Below are 17979 nucleotides of genomic sequence, written 5' to 3' on the forward strand. Positions count from 1 at the left end.
CCACTGTGGTCGGACTCATCTCAGGAGGGGATGAGTCGGCTTACAGAGATGAGGTCAACAATTTGTCTTCGTGGTGCTCGGTGAACAATCTCACACTGAACACCACGAAAACTAAAGAAATAATCCTGGACTTTCGCAGACACGGCACAGATCTGGCCCCACTCCTCATTAATAGAGTATGTGTAGACAGGGTCCAGTCCTTTAAATTCCTGGGGGTCCACGTCACGGATAAGCTCTCATGGTCTACAAACATCACGGCAGTGGTGAAGAAGGCTCAGAAACGACTCCATTTCCTCAGGGTACTTAGGAAGAACAACTTGGCCACCAAGCTTCTGATAACCTTCTATAAAACCACTGTAGAGAGCATCCTTGCGTACGGCATCACAGTGTGGTACGCTGGAAGCACGGCGGCAGACAAAAAGGCCGTGCAGAAAGTGATTAACACTGCCCAGAGGATTGTCGGCTGCTCTCTGCCCTCACTGGAAGACATTGCCAGCCCTCGTTACCTCAGCAGAGCCAAGAACATCATAGGGGACCCTTACCACCCTGGTCACAATCTGTTCCAGCTGCTGCCCTCTGGAAGACGCTATAGGTCCCACAAAGCACGGACAAGTAGGCTTAAGGACAGTTTTTCCCCACATCCATCAGACATCTAAACTCGCGGTAACATAACACACATTCCCTTCTGCGGTAATATAAAAAGAGGTTTTGGGTGGTGATCTGCCTCCTACTAGCTGACTGAAGTAAGGTAAGTGGAAGACAGTGAGAGGTAAGCGAGAGGTAAGCGACCTGTATCCACAATAGCAGAATGCCAATTACAAGTCTGTACTAGATTTAGGTCTTTTGCTGAGTAAACGTAGCTTATGGAGAAGCACCATCAATTTCGTCACACGCAGTTTCTGCGTGTGATGACAAGTAGGCTTTTTGTGTTGTGATAACTACAACAGGGGCCTATGTCCGATTATTATTATTATTATTATTATTATTATTATTATTATATTTAAAAATGTAACTACTTTAAATACTGTACTCACAGTAAAAATCATACCTCTCCGCTTGATATAAATCCAAAAAACGTGAATGGGAGTTTTAGTGCAAGTCCTTGTGTAACCATGGGTCCATTGTCCGCAATATTCGAGGAATTACTGTACTCGCCAGACTTAACATGTCAGGTAACTGTTGGATTTATCATGGAATGTTTCTATATGTGTTGTAAGCATTTTTTATAAGTAATAAGGCTATGAATTAATTCATGATGATATTATAGCATTTTAATTACTTTTGTATAAGAGTGTCTTTAATTTGAGACTGGGACAAACTCGAGGTCACCCTGCTGGCTCCAGCTTGTTGACATAACACCTCAAGGACTGTTACTGGGAGATAGACCTCGCAACCCAGGCACCCAGATGCAAGTTCGCAATGATCTACGAAGGACTCATAAATTGTTTTGTCTGGGACGCCGGCAGTTTACCCTATAAAGAAATTATTATGCTTACTGGTGCAAATTCTAATGCCGTTGTTTTGATTTACGATCCGCTCGGGTCACTTTTTATGCTTATTGTGCAAATTCTCACGCAGGTGTTCCGATAAAAACAGATTGTTGTGACAGTTGTTTTTATAACCTTTATGATGTTATTCGGCTAAGCTTATACAATTGTTCAAAACTGTTGAGACAGTTGTTTTTGCTTATGCAATTGTTTAAATCAGATTACCTTTGAATGTTTTGGTTATGTGCCGCTAAATGGACCGAAGAGTATGCCGCTCGGGAGAATCCTCTTGCGAACGAAGACGCGTTGGGAGTGATTTTCCTTGCAAGTTGTAAGCAGTTATGTTGAAAGATGTCTTCCAATTTTAATTAAATATTACTAATAATGATTTAAGGGTATTAATCATTATTCCAACAGTAACTAAACGACTTAAAAACACACCATTGTCTGTTATAAACAAATCTGTAAAAACATGTGCTTAGTTCTTGTTTTTAAAACCTTTAAGGACGGTTGAACTGCCTTTTCCATGAAGGCAGCCAGCAGCATCCCCACACATGCAATCCATGTGAAACCTGCCATTTTCAGTTCGTTTTTGAATAAAAATGTCCGGTATCCTCTTCCAAAAAAACTTGGCGCTGCCTGTTCCGGGGAAGACCTCGCTCGCCGCCGGATCACCGGCCGACGCTGCGGACACGGGCCGCCGAAGCCCCGGCCAACGCCGCGGGTTGGGGCCGCCGAAGCCCCAGCCAACGCTGTGGGCACGGGCCGCCGAAGCTCCATCCAACGCCGACACCCCAAGTAGGGGCCGCCAAAGCCCCGCCTGAAACTGCGGGCACGGGCCGCCGAAGCTCCGGCCGATGCTGCGGGCGTGGACCGCCGAAGCCAAGACTGACGCCGTGGGATTGGGCCGTCAAATTATCGGCCGATTGGTAGGGAAATTAAACTTCTACTTCGCTCCTCCGCATCGTCCAATCGTCAATTAGCCATCAAGGGAGCTATATTTTCAGATAAGTGCAACGAGGTCAGCCCAATCTCAACTTCCACGTTGCTCTGCCTCGACGTGCCACCATCCTCGCCAGCCGGCAAAAGTGCTCTATTTTCGGACAAGGCCGATGGCATCCACCGTAACTCGCCCAGGGCTCTCATTTCTCAAAAGAATTGCTGATGCTCTCTGCCGTCCAATTCGCTGAGCAAGTTTTATTTTCAAATAAGCGCAATGGGGAAAGGTCACATTACTGATAAAAAAATCGACCCTCACAGCGTCTCCCGGCCGCTCAGAAGCTCTATTTTTGGATGAAAATGATGGCCACCGCCCGCTTCCCGCCATTTTTTTTCAGTGCTAAGTCCTCTGTCTTCCACCATTTTCCTAATGGCAAGCGGAAGACAAGGGTGTGGCTTCCGCTTGCGCGTTTCAGCGTGGATTTTCACATTTTTATGAACTTTTTTCGAGAAAAAAATCTGTGACGCAGTGAAGCTGCGAAAGTTGAAGCCGCCAAGTGAAGATCATAGTACAGGTGTCCATAAACATAATCTAGTAAAAAAATACAAAATAAAATGCTCCCCGTGCGGGTATTGCTTCTCTAGAGGCGGGGGACACCCTGAATCGGTGGCCAGCCGATTGCAGGGCATAAGGAGACGGACAACCATGCACTCTCACACCCATACCTAGGGGCAATTTAGAGTGTCCAATCAGCCTACCTTGCATGTTTTTGGAATGTGGAAGGAAACCGGAGTACCCGGAGGAAACCCACGCAGGCCCGGAGAGAACATGCAAACCCTACATAAATAGACATGACCTGCATTTGAACCCAGAACCCCAGAGCTGTGAGGCCGATGCGCTAACCACTCGCTCCACCGGGCTGCCCTGAACACATTACATTTTTCGTAATATTGGGAGAAAGTCCAAAAAATGAAAATACGTTTAAAAATGTTGCATTAACTATTTTAACATCAGTCGAACTGAAAGCTGTTCGGGATCTGCGGACATCAACTTTGAAGGCGTAAAAAAGGTGTGAAAAAAAAAGATTTTGTAATAATTTGGGGGAATTATTTAATTCCTGTTAATAAAACTGATGAGAACAACTTTATAATGTTAATATCTTTAGTTTTAAATTAATTGATTATTTATTCATGATTACTTTATATTGATTATCTATCTGTTTGTTTGTTTGTTGTTCAGTCCAAACACTGAGGGAGTGGGGCACTCTCAACAACTTGAACATCTCTAAACCATGGAACTCATCCTGGACTTCAGACGGAACAAAGCCGCTCCGCTCTGCTGATCTCACTTGGACTATTTATTATTTATAACTTATTTATTGATTATGTATTTATTATTTGTTGATTATTTACTTGTGTTTGTTTGTTATTTGTGAAAGCTTTAAATCTCATTATACTTGTATAATGATGGTTTGAGTCCAGGTCGGTCCTCACTGTGTGGAGTTTGCATGTTCTCCCTGGCTTGCATGGGTTTTCACCGGGTACTCCGGTTTCCTCCAATGTCTCAAAAACATGCAGCGTAGGTTGGTTGAGCACTTTATGTTGCCCTTAGGTTGAGCTGGGCGAAATAATTTTTGTTAACGATAATATTAAAAACTTTTGACGAAAATTCAATTTTAAACTGTAATTACACCACCCGACCACCACAGAGAATGCGTGTGCTGATGCGAGATGAAGACTAGTTCCAGACCAACATTTAGAAGAGGATGATGAGGAAACGTGTTTTTAGCATGTTAGCAATAGAGCATGAACGCAAAAGGACAATAACACGGCCAAAAGTTTCAAATTTGAAACAAAAAAGATGTGATAGTTATCGTGTTAATTATCCATATCGAATTTTTTTTTTTCATCGTGATAATTTTTGTCATATCGCCCAGCTCAACCCTTGGTATAAGTTTGAGCATGAATGGGTGTCCATGTATTTGTGCCCTGCGATTGGCTGTCCAGCGATTCAGGGTGTCCCCCGCTTGGTGCCCCTACATGGCTGGGATAGGCTCCATGAACCTTGTGAGGTTTGGAAAATGAATGAATCAAGATTGTGATAGCCGCCTGGTGGTGTACAGGTTCACTCGCCTGACTTCGATACGGGTAGGTGCAGGCTCGATTCCCGCTGTTGGCGGTATGATTGGGAGAGCGGATGGTCGTTTGTCTCTCCGTGTGCCCTACGACTGACTGGCGACCAGTTTAGGGTGTAGTCTGCCTTTCGCTCGAAGACAGCTGGGTTAGGCTACAGCACCCCCGTAACCCTTTTGAGGATGTGCGGTATGGAAGATGATTCAGCAGTACAGTTTATAATCAACTGCACTCCTTTGCACGGAAATTACGGCAACTAATAGTTGAATCAATGTGATAAGGTTCAAACTGAGTTTTTTAATTGTTCATAAAGATGTGTAATCATTGTTAATTGGTAATTTAGATAATCAGTGGAATTTACCACGGAGTTCATAAATGCATCATGTATGACTCAAAGTAAACGTTTAAAAGCATACCCCATTCATTAAGTTCATACGTGATAATTAGGCTTTGGGCATGTATGAATGAAGAATCCTCTGCTTGATCATTCAGGAAATCCCGCAGATCTGCAGCTGACAGAACACATCCGTTGGAAGAATAGAGCATAAAGACGGCATCCAGCTCGGGTCTACGCAGCAATTCTCTGCAGAAGAGTTCAATTTCCTTATGTTCTAATCGGCCATCAGATGAGTTATCACATTTCTGTCCAAGAGAGAGTAAGATACAATATCGAAATGTTAATAATTGTGTTTATTAAAAAAATAGAAATAACATTTAACGTGTCAGTTACACACTTGGAAAAGTTCACGGGCATATTGATCATTCAAATCAATATTGATCATTTGTAGCAATAACTGCACTTCTTCATAGCTCATCTTATCATCATTATTCTGATCAGCCCAACTCAGGTAAGCCTGGATCCAGGTAACAAATGTATTATTAAGGAACTTGTCACATTCTGGTAATATTATTTTCCACATAGGGGAAAATAGTAGGAGCGACCCGGAGGTTCGTGCTTTGGCCTCACAGTTCAGCGATCGAGGGTTCCATTCCAGGTCCAGACCTTCCTGTGTGGAGTTTGCATGTTTGCTTGTGAAGGTTTTCTCCGGGTACTCAGGTTTCCTCCCATATCCCAAAACCATGCAGCGTAGGCTGGTTGAACACTTTAAATTGGCTCTAGCTATGCGTGTGAGTATTCCCCGCAATTGGCTGGCCACCAATTCTAGGTGATCCCCGCCTGGTGCCCAAAGTCAGGTGGGATAGGCTCCAGCAACTCCCACGACCCTTGAGAGGTTAAGCGGGACAGAAAATGAATGAATAAAGGATAATATAGTATTCAAAAGGTATGTGTTGAAACCAAATAGACAAGACTTACACATATGGGATGTACATTTACTAGTGTTGGGCCATAGTAAACTATTTCCTGTGATTTTTTTGTGGTCAATTTTGAAATAAGAAATATCAGGTATCAACCCTGCAGAAACATGATGATGTGAGATGTTATATATTGGTACCTCTATTTATGAATGTGTCAATATAGAAAATATCAAGGTTATGAAAAGCTTTGAAGAGAAACCTTTTTTGCAAGATACAAAATCTAATCCAAGTTATAAAACATCAAAGGAAATCAAACATCCCTCGAATTGAAAATACACTTTCTGTTTCCGGTATTTCGTCATTTATTTTTATTGTCATGCTAGACTTGCTTTCCCATCTCCCAACACCTCGCGGCCTTCCATTTGCTAGAAGTATGCAGTACTCCATGGTACTAGAACCGAGGTTAGTGCACCAAGGAGTGGAGACTTTTTGCACAGCAATGCGCTCGTAACATAACATAAACACATTTAAATAAACTTGGATTATGATGCAAACACACTCAAAAATAAATTCAATCTAACCTTACACTAAACTTAATTCTAATTTTGTTTTAAATTTTCATACCTTTCTTCTCCCAGGTTGGCTATATTTGCCCCGCCTCCACCCTGACTTTCAGATGCAACCTATCAAGGTTTGCTTTTGTATTCCCTTCAAAATATTCCCAAAATGATGCACACAAATGTCCTCACAATAGGATAACGCACGACAACTTGCCAAATTGCCCAGGAAGTAGTACTCCTATCGTATTAGCGACGGGGAAAAAAAACACTGAAAAAATTCAACGCTCCGCCCAGTGCTCGTAGAGACATTACACGAGGGAGATGCAACCAGAGAGACATTACACAAGGGAGTTGCGGGGAGAGAGACAGTGCCCATGATGTTCTGATGAGCAGCCTCTCGCGTCCGCTGTCTGCTTGTATATCAAAATTTGTCTCATATCTCAAGATAAATGTTTGCTCAAAATTTGTCTCGTATCTCAAGACAAATATTTGCTCAAAATTCGTCTTTTGGGGGGTATGCTACCAACTCTTGACATATATAGTGCTTTTAATATAAAATAAGTAACAGATGTATATCAGATGATAGATTCCAATACAAAATGTCACGATATGTATCGCTTTTGAAAAAATTGGATCCTAATATTTATTTTTTTCACACCAATCTAACGTCATTAAATTTGATGTCCGCAGACCCCGAACATCTTAAAGTTCGACTGATGTTAAAATAATGAATGCAACATTTTTAACCTTATTTTAATTTTTGACTTTTTTCTCCTTTTTTCTTCTTACGCAAAACGTAATGTGCTCACAGAGACTTTACGTCGCCAAATGTTGATGCGCCTTAAATCCAAAAACTTCCGGTTCACGTACCGTAAAAAGAGGAAAATGACTTAAATCTTATAATATTACGACTTTTTTTCCTCCCAATAATACTTCAACCACCAGCTTTGGGCTCACAGACTTAACGTCGACTAAAGTTGAAACTCGGAAAACCAAAGAGTTTCCGGTTTACTTTACATAAAAATAAGCAACAAAATGACTTTAATCTCATAATATTAGAATTTGAATCTTGTTATAATACAATCTATTATTTCATATTTCAATTTTAATCTCTTAATATTGAGATTTCTCTCTTGGATTATATTACGATGTATGTATGACTTCTTGCAATTTCCTGTGGCAAACCTGAGAATCGCTCACGGCACACCAGTGTGGTTGGGAAACACTGCATTAGAAAGCATCAGCTTTTGATTACTATTCGTAGTTGGAAAGCTGCTCCAAACGCCATTTGATTAACTAAGCAATCCTTTCGGAAAAAGGAAACTAAAAAGGTGATTGCCTTTGACTTTCCCTTTTGCTATGAAAAAACTAAAGTTTATCTACTGTTCAACTGCTAAACTGAAAAGGCAAAGAAAAAATGCCTTTGTTTTTCAGTTTGTAGTTTACAAACAGGCGGCCCATTTTCTGAACCGCTTATCCTCACAAATGTCACGGGGGGTGCTGGAGCCAATCCCAGCGAACTATGGGCACCAGGCAGAGGACACCCTGAATAGGTGGCCAATCGCAGGGCACAAGTAGATGGACAACCATTTACGCTCACACTGATACCTATGAGAAATTTAGAGTGTTCAATCAGCATACCAAGCATGTTTTTGGGATGTGGGATGAAACCGGAGTACCACAAGAAAACCCACACAAGCCTGGGCACAATATGCAAACTCCACACAGTGAGGACTGTTGTGAATTATTTGCTAAAAAAATTAACTTAAAGGTTTGTGTACCAAAGTGATAGCCACTAATTTGATCATTGTGTCTGGGGAGAGTCTTCACAACAATGTGTGAAAAACAGCAGGTAACTCTGGGTGTTTGCTGTATAAACAATTTAGCTAGCTGTGTTCTGGCAGTGTTGAAGCTTTTACTAATTTGATCATTCCTGACCTGTCTAGACATACTCAACAAATGTTTAGTTTAACGCCCACTTTGAGTGGAGGCAATGAAGGCTTTAAGAAATGGAGTCAGAACGGGAATCTTGCCTTTTCTCGAGCCAATAAAGAGAACTGGTCATGGAAGCTTCAATAATGTCTTGCCTATATTTTTGTTAACACTTTTTTCACCAGATTCACCAGATTGTTCAGAACTAAGAAAAGAACATCCAACTAGGACCAAACCCTCGACCCCAGAACTGTTAGGCTGACGTGCTAACCACACCCCACCGTTTAAATTTTCATTTATTAATTAATTTCATTCATTTATCATTGTATCTATTTATATATTTATTTCTTCATTAATTTCTCCTTATATTTCCTTATTTTTTTTTAATTTTGGCATTCCTTTTATACCCAGTAATCCCTCGCCATTTTGCAGTTCAAGTTTCGCGGTTTCACAGATTTTTTTCAGGTGTATTTTTTTCTGAATTGTTATTTTTTTAAAGTTCATAAAATGTGAAAATCCATGCTGAAACTCGCAACCAGAAGCAACTCTTGCCACTTGGATTTAGCACTGAATACATTTTTTATTTATTTATTTATTTATTTTAATAGGGGTAACCCTACTTTGCGGTTTTTCTATTATCGCGGCCATGTCTGGTACACATTAACCGCGATATTCGAGGGATTACTGTATATAATTCAAATTTGTTTTCAACTCTATTTTCATCTCGATTTTATTTTTATTATTTACAGTGACAGTAAGCAGTCCACTTGTTCTAAAATTCACTACCAAAGACGTACAAACAATGTATAGATTAAGTTCTGTTGCTTATAACTACAAAAAAAGGTATTATACTTGACTTTAGTAAGGATGAGACTTAAACAACACAGCACGGATACTGTTTCTGTATTGTGTACCGTTTCCTTGTGTGCACTCCGAAGCTAATGCAACAATAATATATATCGTTTTAATTACAAAGTTTTTTTAATTATTTTTTTATATAGAATTGTGATTTAATACATTATGACCCTGGCATATTGAGGTGCATCGATATCCTGAGTTTAAGTGTATCGTTCAATCCATAATAAAATATGAAGTACATAAACCTGAACAGAAGCCCACACTTATATAAGGATATTGATTGAGTTTCTCCTTTTGGGTCATATTATAAATTCTTCCTTGCAATCTCCGGATGCCACGGGTCCAATGAACAGCATCCTCATGGCTCTGGCAGAGAAGATCCAGATTCTTTCGTGAACCTTTGAAGATTACTGTCAAACACCTTCCTTCAGGATCTGCACTGATTGTCTGCTGCAATGTCTCTGAATGACAGCCAACATATATGCACTCCACCTCTGTGATGGAGACTTTTTTGTTGCAGGAGACAAAGAAAAAAGAAGAAAACACAATATGAAAGCTTTTATTTTTATATCTGCGATCATGTGGATTGGTGTAGTAATTATTTATCTGTGTTTCTTTTTGATTCATTCATTCTCAAGACGGGTTATCTTGTTAGAGTCGTGGGGTGCAGAAGCCTATCCTAGCTGACTTTTTGTGTATTTTATAATCTTCCCCAACCACACCCCTTTACGCCCTAAAATAGGGGCCCCTGATGTGCGGGTGAGAAGAGGGTAGTTACAAAAGCAGTTTATATGCAAATGAGTGCTTCGAGATATGAGAAAAAATCGAAGAAATCCCGCAAAAAGGGGGAGGGGGGAGAGGGAGAGGGAGAGAGGGGGAGCGGGGGAGGGGGGAGAGGGGGAGAGAGGGAGAGAGGGAGAGGGGGAGAGAGGGAGAGAGGGAGAGAGGGAGAGAGGGAGAGAGGGAGAGAGGGAGAGAGGGAGAGAGGGAGAGAGAGAGAGAGAGAGAGAGAGAGAGAGAGAGAGAGAGAGAGAGAGAGGTATATATATATATATGCAGTGGTACCTCGACATACGAGTGCCCCGACATACGAGCAATTTGAGATACGAGTAAAATTTTGAGCAAATATTTATATTGAGATACGAGACAAATTTTGATATACGCGCAGACAGCGGACGCGAGAGGCTGCTCATAAGAACATTATCTTTCTCTCTCCCCGCAACTCCCTCGTGTAATGTCTCTCTGGTCACAAGTCCCTGTGTAATGTCTCTGCGAGCACTGGGCGGAGCGTTGCATTTTTTTCAGTGTTTTTTTTTTTCTCGTTAGTCAGTGCGAATGGCGTATATACTACTTTTCCTTGAGTTACGAGAATATCGACATAAGAGCTCAGTCCCGGAATGCATTAAGCTCGTATCTCGAGGTACCACTGTATGTATGTATGTATATATATATATATATATATATATATATATATATATATATATCAGTGGCGGGCCGTCGGGGCCTTCAAGGCCTTCTCTGCTGGCCTAAGAAATATCTGAATCATATTATATTTTGTCCATCAATACTTATTATTCCAAATGGTCAATACTTATTATTCCAAATGGTCTGTTAGCTTCCTTTCATTGATTTTCCCCCTGGATGCACTGCTTCCAGATGTGTTTTCATATTGAAGCATTTAACCAATCACATTTCAGCCATTATTTGTTGCCAGATTGTTGCCTCAAAGCCTTCACAATCAGTTCTTGAGGGCTCTGCTGCATTAAACTAGACTGTTGCTTTTACCCAATCAGATTTGGAGTTGGCAACCCCACAATGATTTTTCATAGGCGTTAGCATTTTGCTGGCTGGGACATGTCATTGCTTTCACAAACTATGATTGGCTAGTAGGCGGGCCAAAGCAGCCAGAAATCGCAAACTCCACCCACATGGCCGACAGTGGCAAAAACAAATGGCTTCTGTTGCAGATTTCTCTCACAAAGCTATTTTCCAGACGGACTTTTACAGAAAAAAATGGACATCATTAAGAAAGGGCGGTCAACTCCGAAGCTAGCAAGCCTGTTACAGCCGGGAAAATGGTGTGTGCGGCACTTTCAGTGTGCTAACTTAGCTCCACAAGCAAATAGTATATTGTTGTTTTGATTTAAAGCCATTTTCAAAACGGACTATGCCAGAAATATGACAGGACAGGCTCGACTTTCATCATTAGCTTCGATGGCGATAGGAAAGAAGGAAGAAGGAAAGGAGGATGGATATTGTGTAAAAATGATTTTTGGTGAGTAAAATATGGCTATATTCCTAAATAATATTTCAATTGTGGGCCAAGTTCTGATATCTGAAAAGCTCCAGTGTTTGTATTTAAGCTCCAGTGTTTGTATTTAATCACAAAATGCTGCTAGGAAGTGGATTTTACCCCAGTTTAATTTTTGGCGTTTCACCATTGACGTCCATCGCTGTCTTTTCCCGGGAAAAATCACCCCCCTGGCCTGGTTGTAATGTCTCAAAAGCTCCATTATTTGTAATCAATCAATAAATGATGCTAGGAAGTGGATTTTAACTAATTTTAGTGCATTTTTTGTCATTTCACGTATGGACGTATCGACGTTCATCGCTGTCTTTTCCCCGGGTAAATGATACTCTGGGCCGGGTTCGGATGTCTAAAAAGCTCCAGTATTTGTATTTAATCAATAAATGCTGTTTTCAGCTGGATTTTACCCCATTTTTGTGCATTAATTTATTGATTATTTTTTATGTGTTGCAGCTGTAGCTGCAGTAGAAGTTTTATAGCCATAAAATAGTTTTTGAGGGTTGGATTGATACGTTGAAGGCGCTACCAGAAAATGCACCGCACGCCACTCATAGATATATATATATATATATATATATATATATATATATATACACGTATATATATATATATATATATATATATATATATATATATATATATATATATATATATACATACATACATATATAAATTATAAAAGCTTCAAAGTGACTGTTCATCGTCTCCAGCCTGCATTCGGATAACCAACATTCACACTACCCGAAATTAATCGAAGCCATGGAGGAAGAAATAATTCTCTTCCTCCAACACTTTCATTAGACATCAGTTATGTATTAAAGTTGTTTTAGGTGAAATCACATGAAAAGCTAGTATTTTTAAGTTAAGATATTGTAAAATTACAAAACTTACAGGATTGTTGTGCCTTGGCTCGATGGAAAGTTTTGCGGGACTGGCACCAAACTGTGACACCATCTTCAAGTAGCTTCAGGGTACGTCGCTTTTGCCAATGAGGCGATCGGATCTTTACAAAGGAATGATTCATTGATTAGTTCTTATTTCTGTTGTGTACAAGCACCTCTTGTACAATCCATTCATAATGCCTTTTTAATGCACTGCTCATCGTGCACTAGTGTTGGAAGACAAAAACTAAATTACTCACCTGTTGAGTCTAGATGTGCATAATTGGCAGGTTACCTTACAATTAAAGAACACTTTGCTCGCATTTAGTTGTGCACACATTATTATAATCATATGTGCATGCAATGAAGTATTAGCTTTGCTCCTGAAAGCCTTGTTTAGCCTAAACAAAGACGTGCCTTGGAGTACTCGCGCCTCGTGACCGGTCGTTTGGTCGCCGGTCTTTTGGTCGCCGTCTTTTGGTCGCCGTCTTTTGGTCGCCGGACTTTTGGTCACGGTCTTTTGGTCGCCCAGACCCAAACAACGGGCGACCAAAAGACCGGCCACAAAACAAGGTAAAACAACACGGTCTACGCATCAATAAAAGCCAACAATGGCCCTGAGCAGTTTCACTGAGCGGACGTGAGTGTATAAGAGTTTGTATGTACATGAGTGGTCCCCTTAAAGGGACGTCAGTCAGCGTCTTAACAAGTTCTCCAACAAAACACAATAAAAGTACGGGAAATTTGGAGCTTTTCTTTACCCTAATAATTAATAGGGCATTAAGTATGACTAAATAATAATTCGCAGTTTGTATTTAGGGAATTTGAGCAACGATTTAAATGGTAATTATCAATAACCTTCCAGGCGACCAAAAGACCGGCGACCAAAAGACTAGTGACCAAACGACCGAGTACCCTCGCGCCTAAATCAAGGCTGACACAACGACCTGCAGTAAGCACTTCACCTTCGTCATCCACCCCTCACCAGACGCTCCAAGAGGCTTCCTGACACTTCAGTCCTCATCTGATTTGACTCTTAGTAATGATTATGAATCTATTTTGACTTTTAATACATTTGAGTAAAAAACTAGGAATATGATATTATGAACCTGATTTGACTTACCGTATTTTCACACCTATGGGGCGCACTTAAATCAAAAAGTTTCCCTAAAATGGTTGATGCACCCAATCGGTCGGTGCGTCTTGCCTGTGCACTAAATTAAATTTTTGTATGGCCCTGACCGCTTGAGTGACTGGTTTTATTTCTTGCAGGCACGCTACTTATTGCCATCAACCCAGCGGACGTTTACCCTAAAAATAGCCTCCCCGTGCATTCCAAGCATTTCGGTAAAGCCATTCAAAAAATACCAGAGGAGTGGCAAGGCAGTTGACTTCCGTGTGCTTGCAGTGCTTTTGACCCTCAAAAACACTCTCAATACTCAAAGAAACAGCATATTAGAGCTATACCGAGGAAATGCCTGATGTGAATGACAACACAATGCGAGTGTGAACGCTTGGAAAATGGGCTGAAGCCATGGATTGAAAACAATTTAACAGCTTTGCTAACAGATGGCCAACATTGTAGCTTGGGCAGGCAGCGTCGCACGAGTTACGTGACGTTTTGGAATGAATTGTCGATGCCGATATAACAGCGAGGAGAATCAAAGGCTCTGGAGTGATGCATGTCGCGAGTTACAATGGATTGTGGATGAATGGGCTCAAGTGTCGGCCAGCACTGTTCAAGCTTTCACCAAAGCTGGAATCAAGTTCCTGGAATACACAACTCTGACTGACAGTGGAGCCTAGCATGTTAAACGCCGAACTCTTTATATCAGTGTACCAATTACCGCAATAAAGCATTATCAAACTAGTTTTGCTCGTGCTGCCTTTAAAAAAACACGCTAGTGACTAGCCTAACATAACATACGCAAGTGGCTAGCATAAGATAGGTACGCTAGCGGCTAGCATAACATACACTAGTGGGTAGCATAAGATAGCTACGCTAGCGGATAGCATAACATATGCTAGCCTAATGTCATGCTAGCACCTTATCGGATGAAGAGTCCAATGTATTGACAAAAAACTGAAAACATACCCGCAAATGGGACTGTGCCCTATCACACGGTGTGTTTTATAGGTGTGAAAATATGGTACATTAACGTGTTTTGGTACATATGTACTAGGTTAACTGAGGCGGTCCGGTGGAGCGAGTAATTAGCGTGTCGGCCTCACAGCTCTGGGGTCCTGGGTTCAAATCCAGGTCATGTCCATCTGTGTGGAGTTTGCATGTTCTCCCCGGGCCTGCCTGGGTTTCCTCCGGGTACTCTGGCTTCCTCCCACATTCCAAAAACATGCATGGTAGGCTGATTGGACACTCTAAATTGCCCCTCGGTATGGGTGTGAGAGTGCATGGTTGTCCGTCTCCTTGTGCCCTGCAATCGGCTGGCCACCGTTTCAGGGTGTCCCCCGCCTCTGGCCCGGAGACAGCTGGGATTGGCTCCAGCACCCCCCGCGACTCTAATGAGGATAAAGCGGTTCAGAAAATGAGGGGGAGATACTGTACTAGGTTAAGATTCAACTCATATGCGTGCACATAGATAGAGACACTCAGACCTCCCAATTGTGTCATCCCCTACTCATTTTAGAGTTGGGTCGTCCATATAATCAGTGCCTCTGAATGTAATAAAAATGTACAATAGAAAAAAAGGGAGGAATTCTGTTGGGGAGCACTCCTCACCGCCCGTCCTCCTTGGAAGTTAAAATCCAGAAAGGTCTCTCTCCTCTTTATTCATGCATGTTTTTTGTGGATGGTGAACCTGACAAGGGGTCTGTCTAACTGGTACAGCTGACATCTATTTACCTTTTCTTTTTAGAAAGAACTTGGTAACATTTTTGTTCGTGCAGTTTTTACATTATTATTTGAACTTTTTTCATTAATATCTAAGTGCTTGGTACAGTATAGTAGGGGCAAGTAGGGTGTGTTGTACCATTTGTTATGCTAAAGACCACTGAAGTTGGTGAGCTAACCACATTTTATGGTGGGAAAGTTTCACTCCTTTTCAAAGAAGGGAGACGGTTAGGAACCCAACTTTTTATTTTTGTATTCCAAAGTAAAATTTTAAAAGTTTTTTTTTATTTTTTATCATCGTGTTTTAAGTTTTAAAACAGTTGACATATATTTTAGTGCTTTAGTAAAATACAAAAAAAACTACGGAGATAAAAAATGTGCCATAAGAAGCAAAGTTGTAAAATGAAGTTTACTTGAAAAATTAATATAAACTTGTAAACAAAGAAAATCCAACTTGTTTCCCAAATTATGCATACTGAAAGAAAGGGTTAGACATAAAAAAATATTTGGAAAAAAAATCTAATACAGTGGTACCTCTTTATACGATCTTAATTCATACCGGGACTGATCTCGTATGTCGAGCTTCTCGTAACTCGAGCGAAAGTTTCCCATTGAAATGAACTAAAAACTAATTATTTAGTTCCAACCCTCTGAAAAAACACCAAAAACAGGATATTGAATTGGAAAAACATTTTTATTTGTTCTAATTCGCCATATATTGACAAAGTAACAAATAACGAGTGGTTTAATAGTACTAAAATGTGTTTAATAGAACTATAAAATTAGACGCAGAGGATACACAGAGGGACATACACATAGAAGCAGGCGGGGGGTTATCGGGGGGACTTTATCCACGTAACCGAACAAACAAATTTAAATTAACTTGGATTAATATATACAGACACTCTCAAACCTACGTTTAATGTAACTTTACACAAAACTGAATTCTAACTTTGTTTTAATCTTTTTTACCTTTGTTCTACGGGTTCACTCCACCCGGACGTTCAGCCGGAGTTTTCAAAACGAACGCATTAAGAGTTGTTTGTTTTTGCCTTCCCTTCAAAATATTTCAAAAATGACGTGCACAAATGTCCTCACAATACGATAACCCGTGACCACTTGCCAGCTTGTCAGGGTGCCTCTTTTCTACAAAATCAGAAAACTCTTGCCACTTCGCTAGCATGTCTTTGATATCCTTTGTAGCCAGGATAGGTTTATACCCCCGGTAGTGCCTTCTCCTCTGCCATGATGATTGAACACCTGTTGAGAGATGTAACTTTCCTGGGTGATAATCGAGGCAAATGTCTTGATATATTCCACCGCGGCTTTCCAATTGGAACTTGCTGCTTCCCCGTGTCTGATTACAGAGTGTATTCCAGATCTTTTTTTACATTTTTCGAACCAGCCATGACTCGCTTTAAAGGGTTCTGAAGGTGTTGAAGGCTCCCCTTTTCAGATCCTTTCGTTGTTATCAAATCCATGTAAATTTATCCACAATCCACTTTTATCCACAATAAAAGAAGGCTCTCCATCTCGTCATGAATGTCACTGCGCCGGCGGGGAATTATAGTTAGTCCTTTGGAAGGCCTCTTCTCCTTAATTGCTTCAGGATGGTGGATATGGTTGACGTATTTCTTTCGTATTGCCGAGCAAGCTCGGTCACACGTACACCACTCTCATATTTTTCAATTATTTTGTGCTTAATGTTGATTGTCAACGTTCGCGTTTTCTTTGCACAACTCTGCCGATCCATTGTTGTTCACTTTGTATGTAGTATTATGCATTGACTAACGGTGGAAAAAAACGGGGGATATGCAAAGATCCGCCCAGTGCTCGTAGATATATTTTATACACAAAAGAGATGCGGCAAAAAAGACAGTGCCATGGCCACTTGGCTTTCTCTTATTTCAATTTTTTTCTTGTATCTAGGGCGAATTATTTGATCGAAATTTTCCTCGTATCTCGAGCATCTCGTAGGTAGAGCTGCTCGTATGTAGAGGTATTACTGTACTGGGATCCTTCACCACTTCGCAGCTTCAGTACGTCATTTTTTTTCTCTTAAGTATATAAAAAAGTTTATAAAAATGTCAAAATCCACATTATAACTCAAGCGGAAGACGGAATAAAGAAATGGCAGAAGTCAGAGCTCTGCTTCTTTTTTGGCGCTGAATTGGATGGCACTCAGCGCTGAAGAAAAAATGATATTTCACCATAAAAGAATGAGAAGCCAAATACTATAAAGGGGTGAGATGAATGACGTCTTGCCATTTCCTGTTTTGTTGCGAGTGAATTTTGCATCGCACACATCACCTGTGGAGGAAGACTACGCCGAGCCTATTCCAGCTTTGTTTGGATCTTGAATCGCCATTGAAAATGCCTCCTAAAGCAACAAATAATGGCTGAAATGTGATTGGTTAAATACTTCAATATGAAAACACACATCTGGAAGCAAGGCAACCATGGGGAAAAGCAATGAAAGGAAGCTAACAGACAATTTGGAATTATTTAATAAGTATTGATGGACAAAATATAATATATGATTCAGATATTTCTTAGGCCAGCAGAGAAGGCCTTGAAGGCCCTGACGGCCCGCCACTGGGATTTAATAAATACACTTCTTGATAATTGTACTTGTGTACTTCTTTGTAGGTGCAAAAACATGCAGTATGATAGAAATAATAGGACTGATCCTACTTTGCAGTTTTTCGATTATCGATAATCTCCGGTCTACATTATCCGCGATATTCAAGGGATTACTGTAAACTGTTTTGAGTGT

General features: G+C 40.7%; 1 protein-coding gene across 3 annotated transcripts in view; it reads right to left on the reverse strand.

Annotated features, from left to right (window-relative positions):
• LOC144092541 (1-phosphatidylinositol 4,5-bisphosphate phosphodiesterase delta-3-A-like) overlaps nt 1-17979 on the reverse strand; it is a 102022-nt gene that overhangs the window by 70704 nt on the left and 13339 nt on the right. For all 3 annotated transcript variants that reach the window (XM_077625420.1, XM_077625421.1, XM_077625422.1), the window contains 4 exons: nt 12366-12477; nt 9444-9672; nt 5294-5423; nt 4976-5201 (listed from right to left, as the gene is read on the reverse strand). In XM_077625420.1, coding sequence (XP_077481546.1) covers nt 4976-5201; nt 5294-5423; nt 9444-9672; nt 12366-12477 — 697 coding nt within the window. The remainder of the gene's footprint in view (nt 1-4975; nt 5202-5293; nt 5424-9443; nt 9673-12365; nt 12478-17979) is intronic.

Source organism: Stigmatopora argus, chromosome 18 (genome assembly GCF_051989625.1).
Source record: "Stigmatopora argus isolate UIUO_Sarg chromosome 18, RoL_Sarg_1.0, whole genome shotgun sequence".
Lineage (NCBI taxonomy): Eukaryota > Metazoa > Chordata > Actinopteri > Syngnathiformes > Syngnathidae > Stigmatopora > Stigmatopora argus.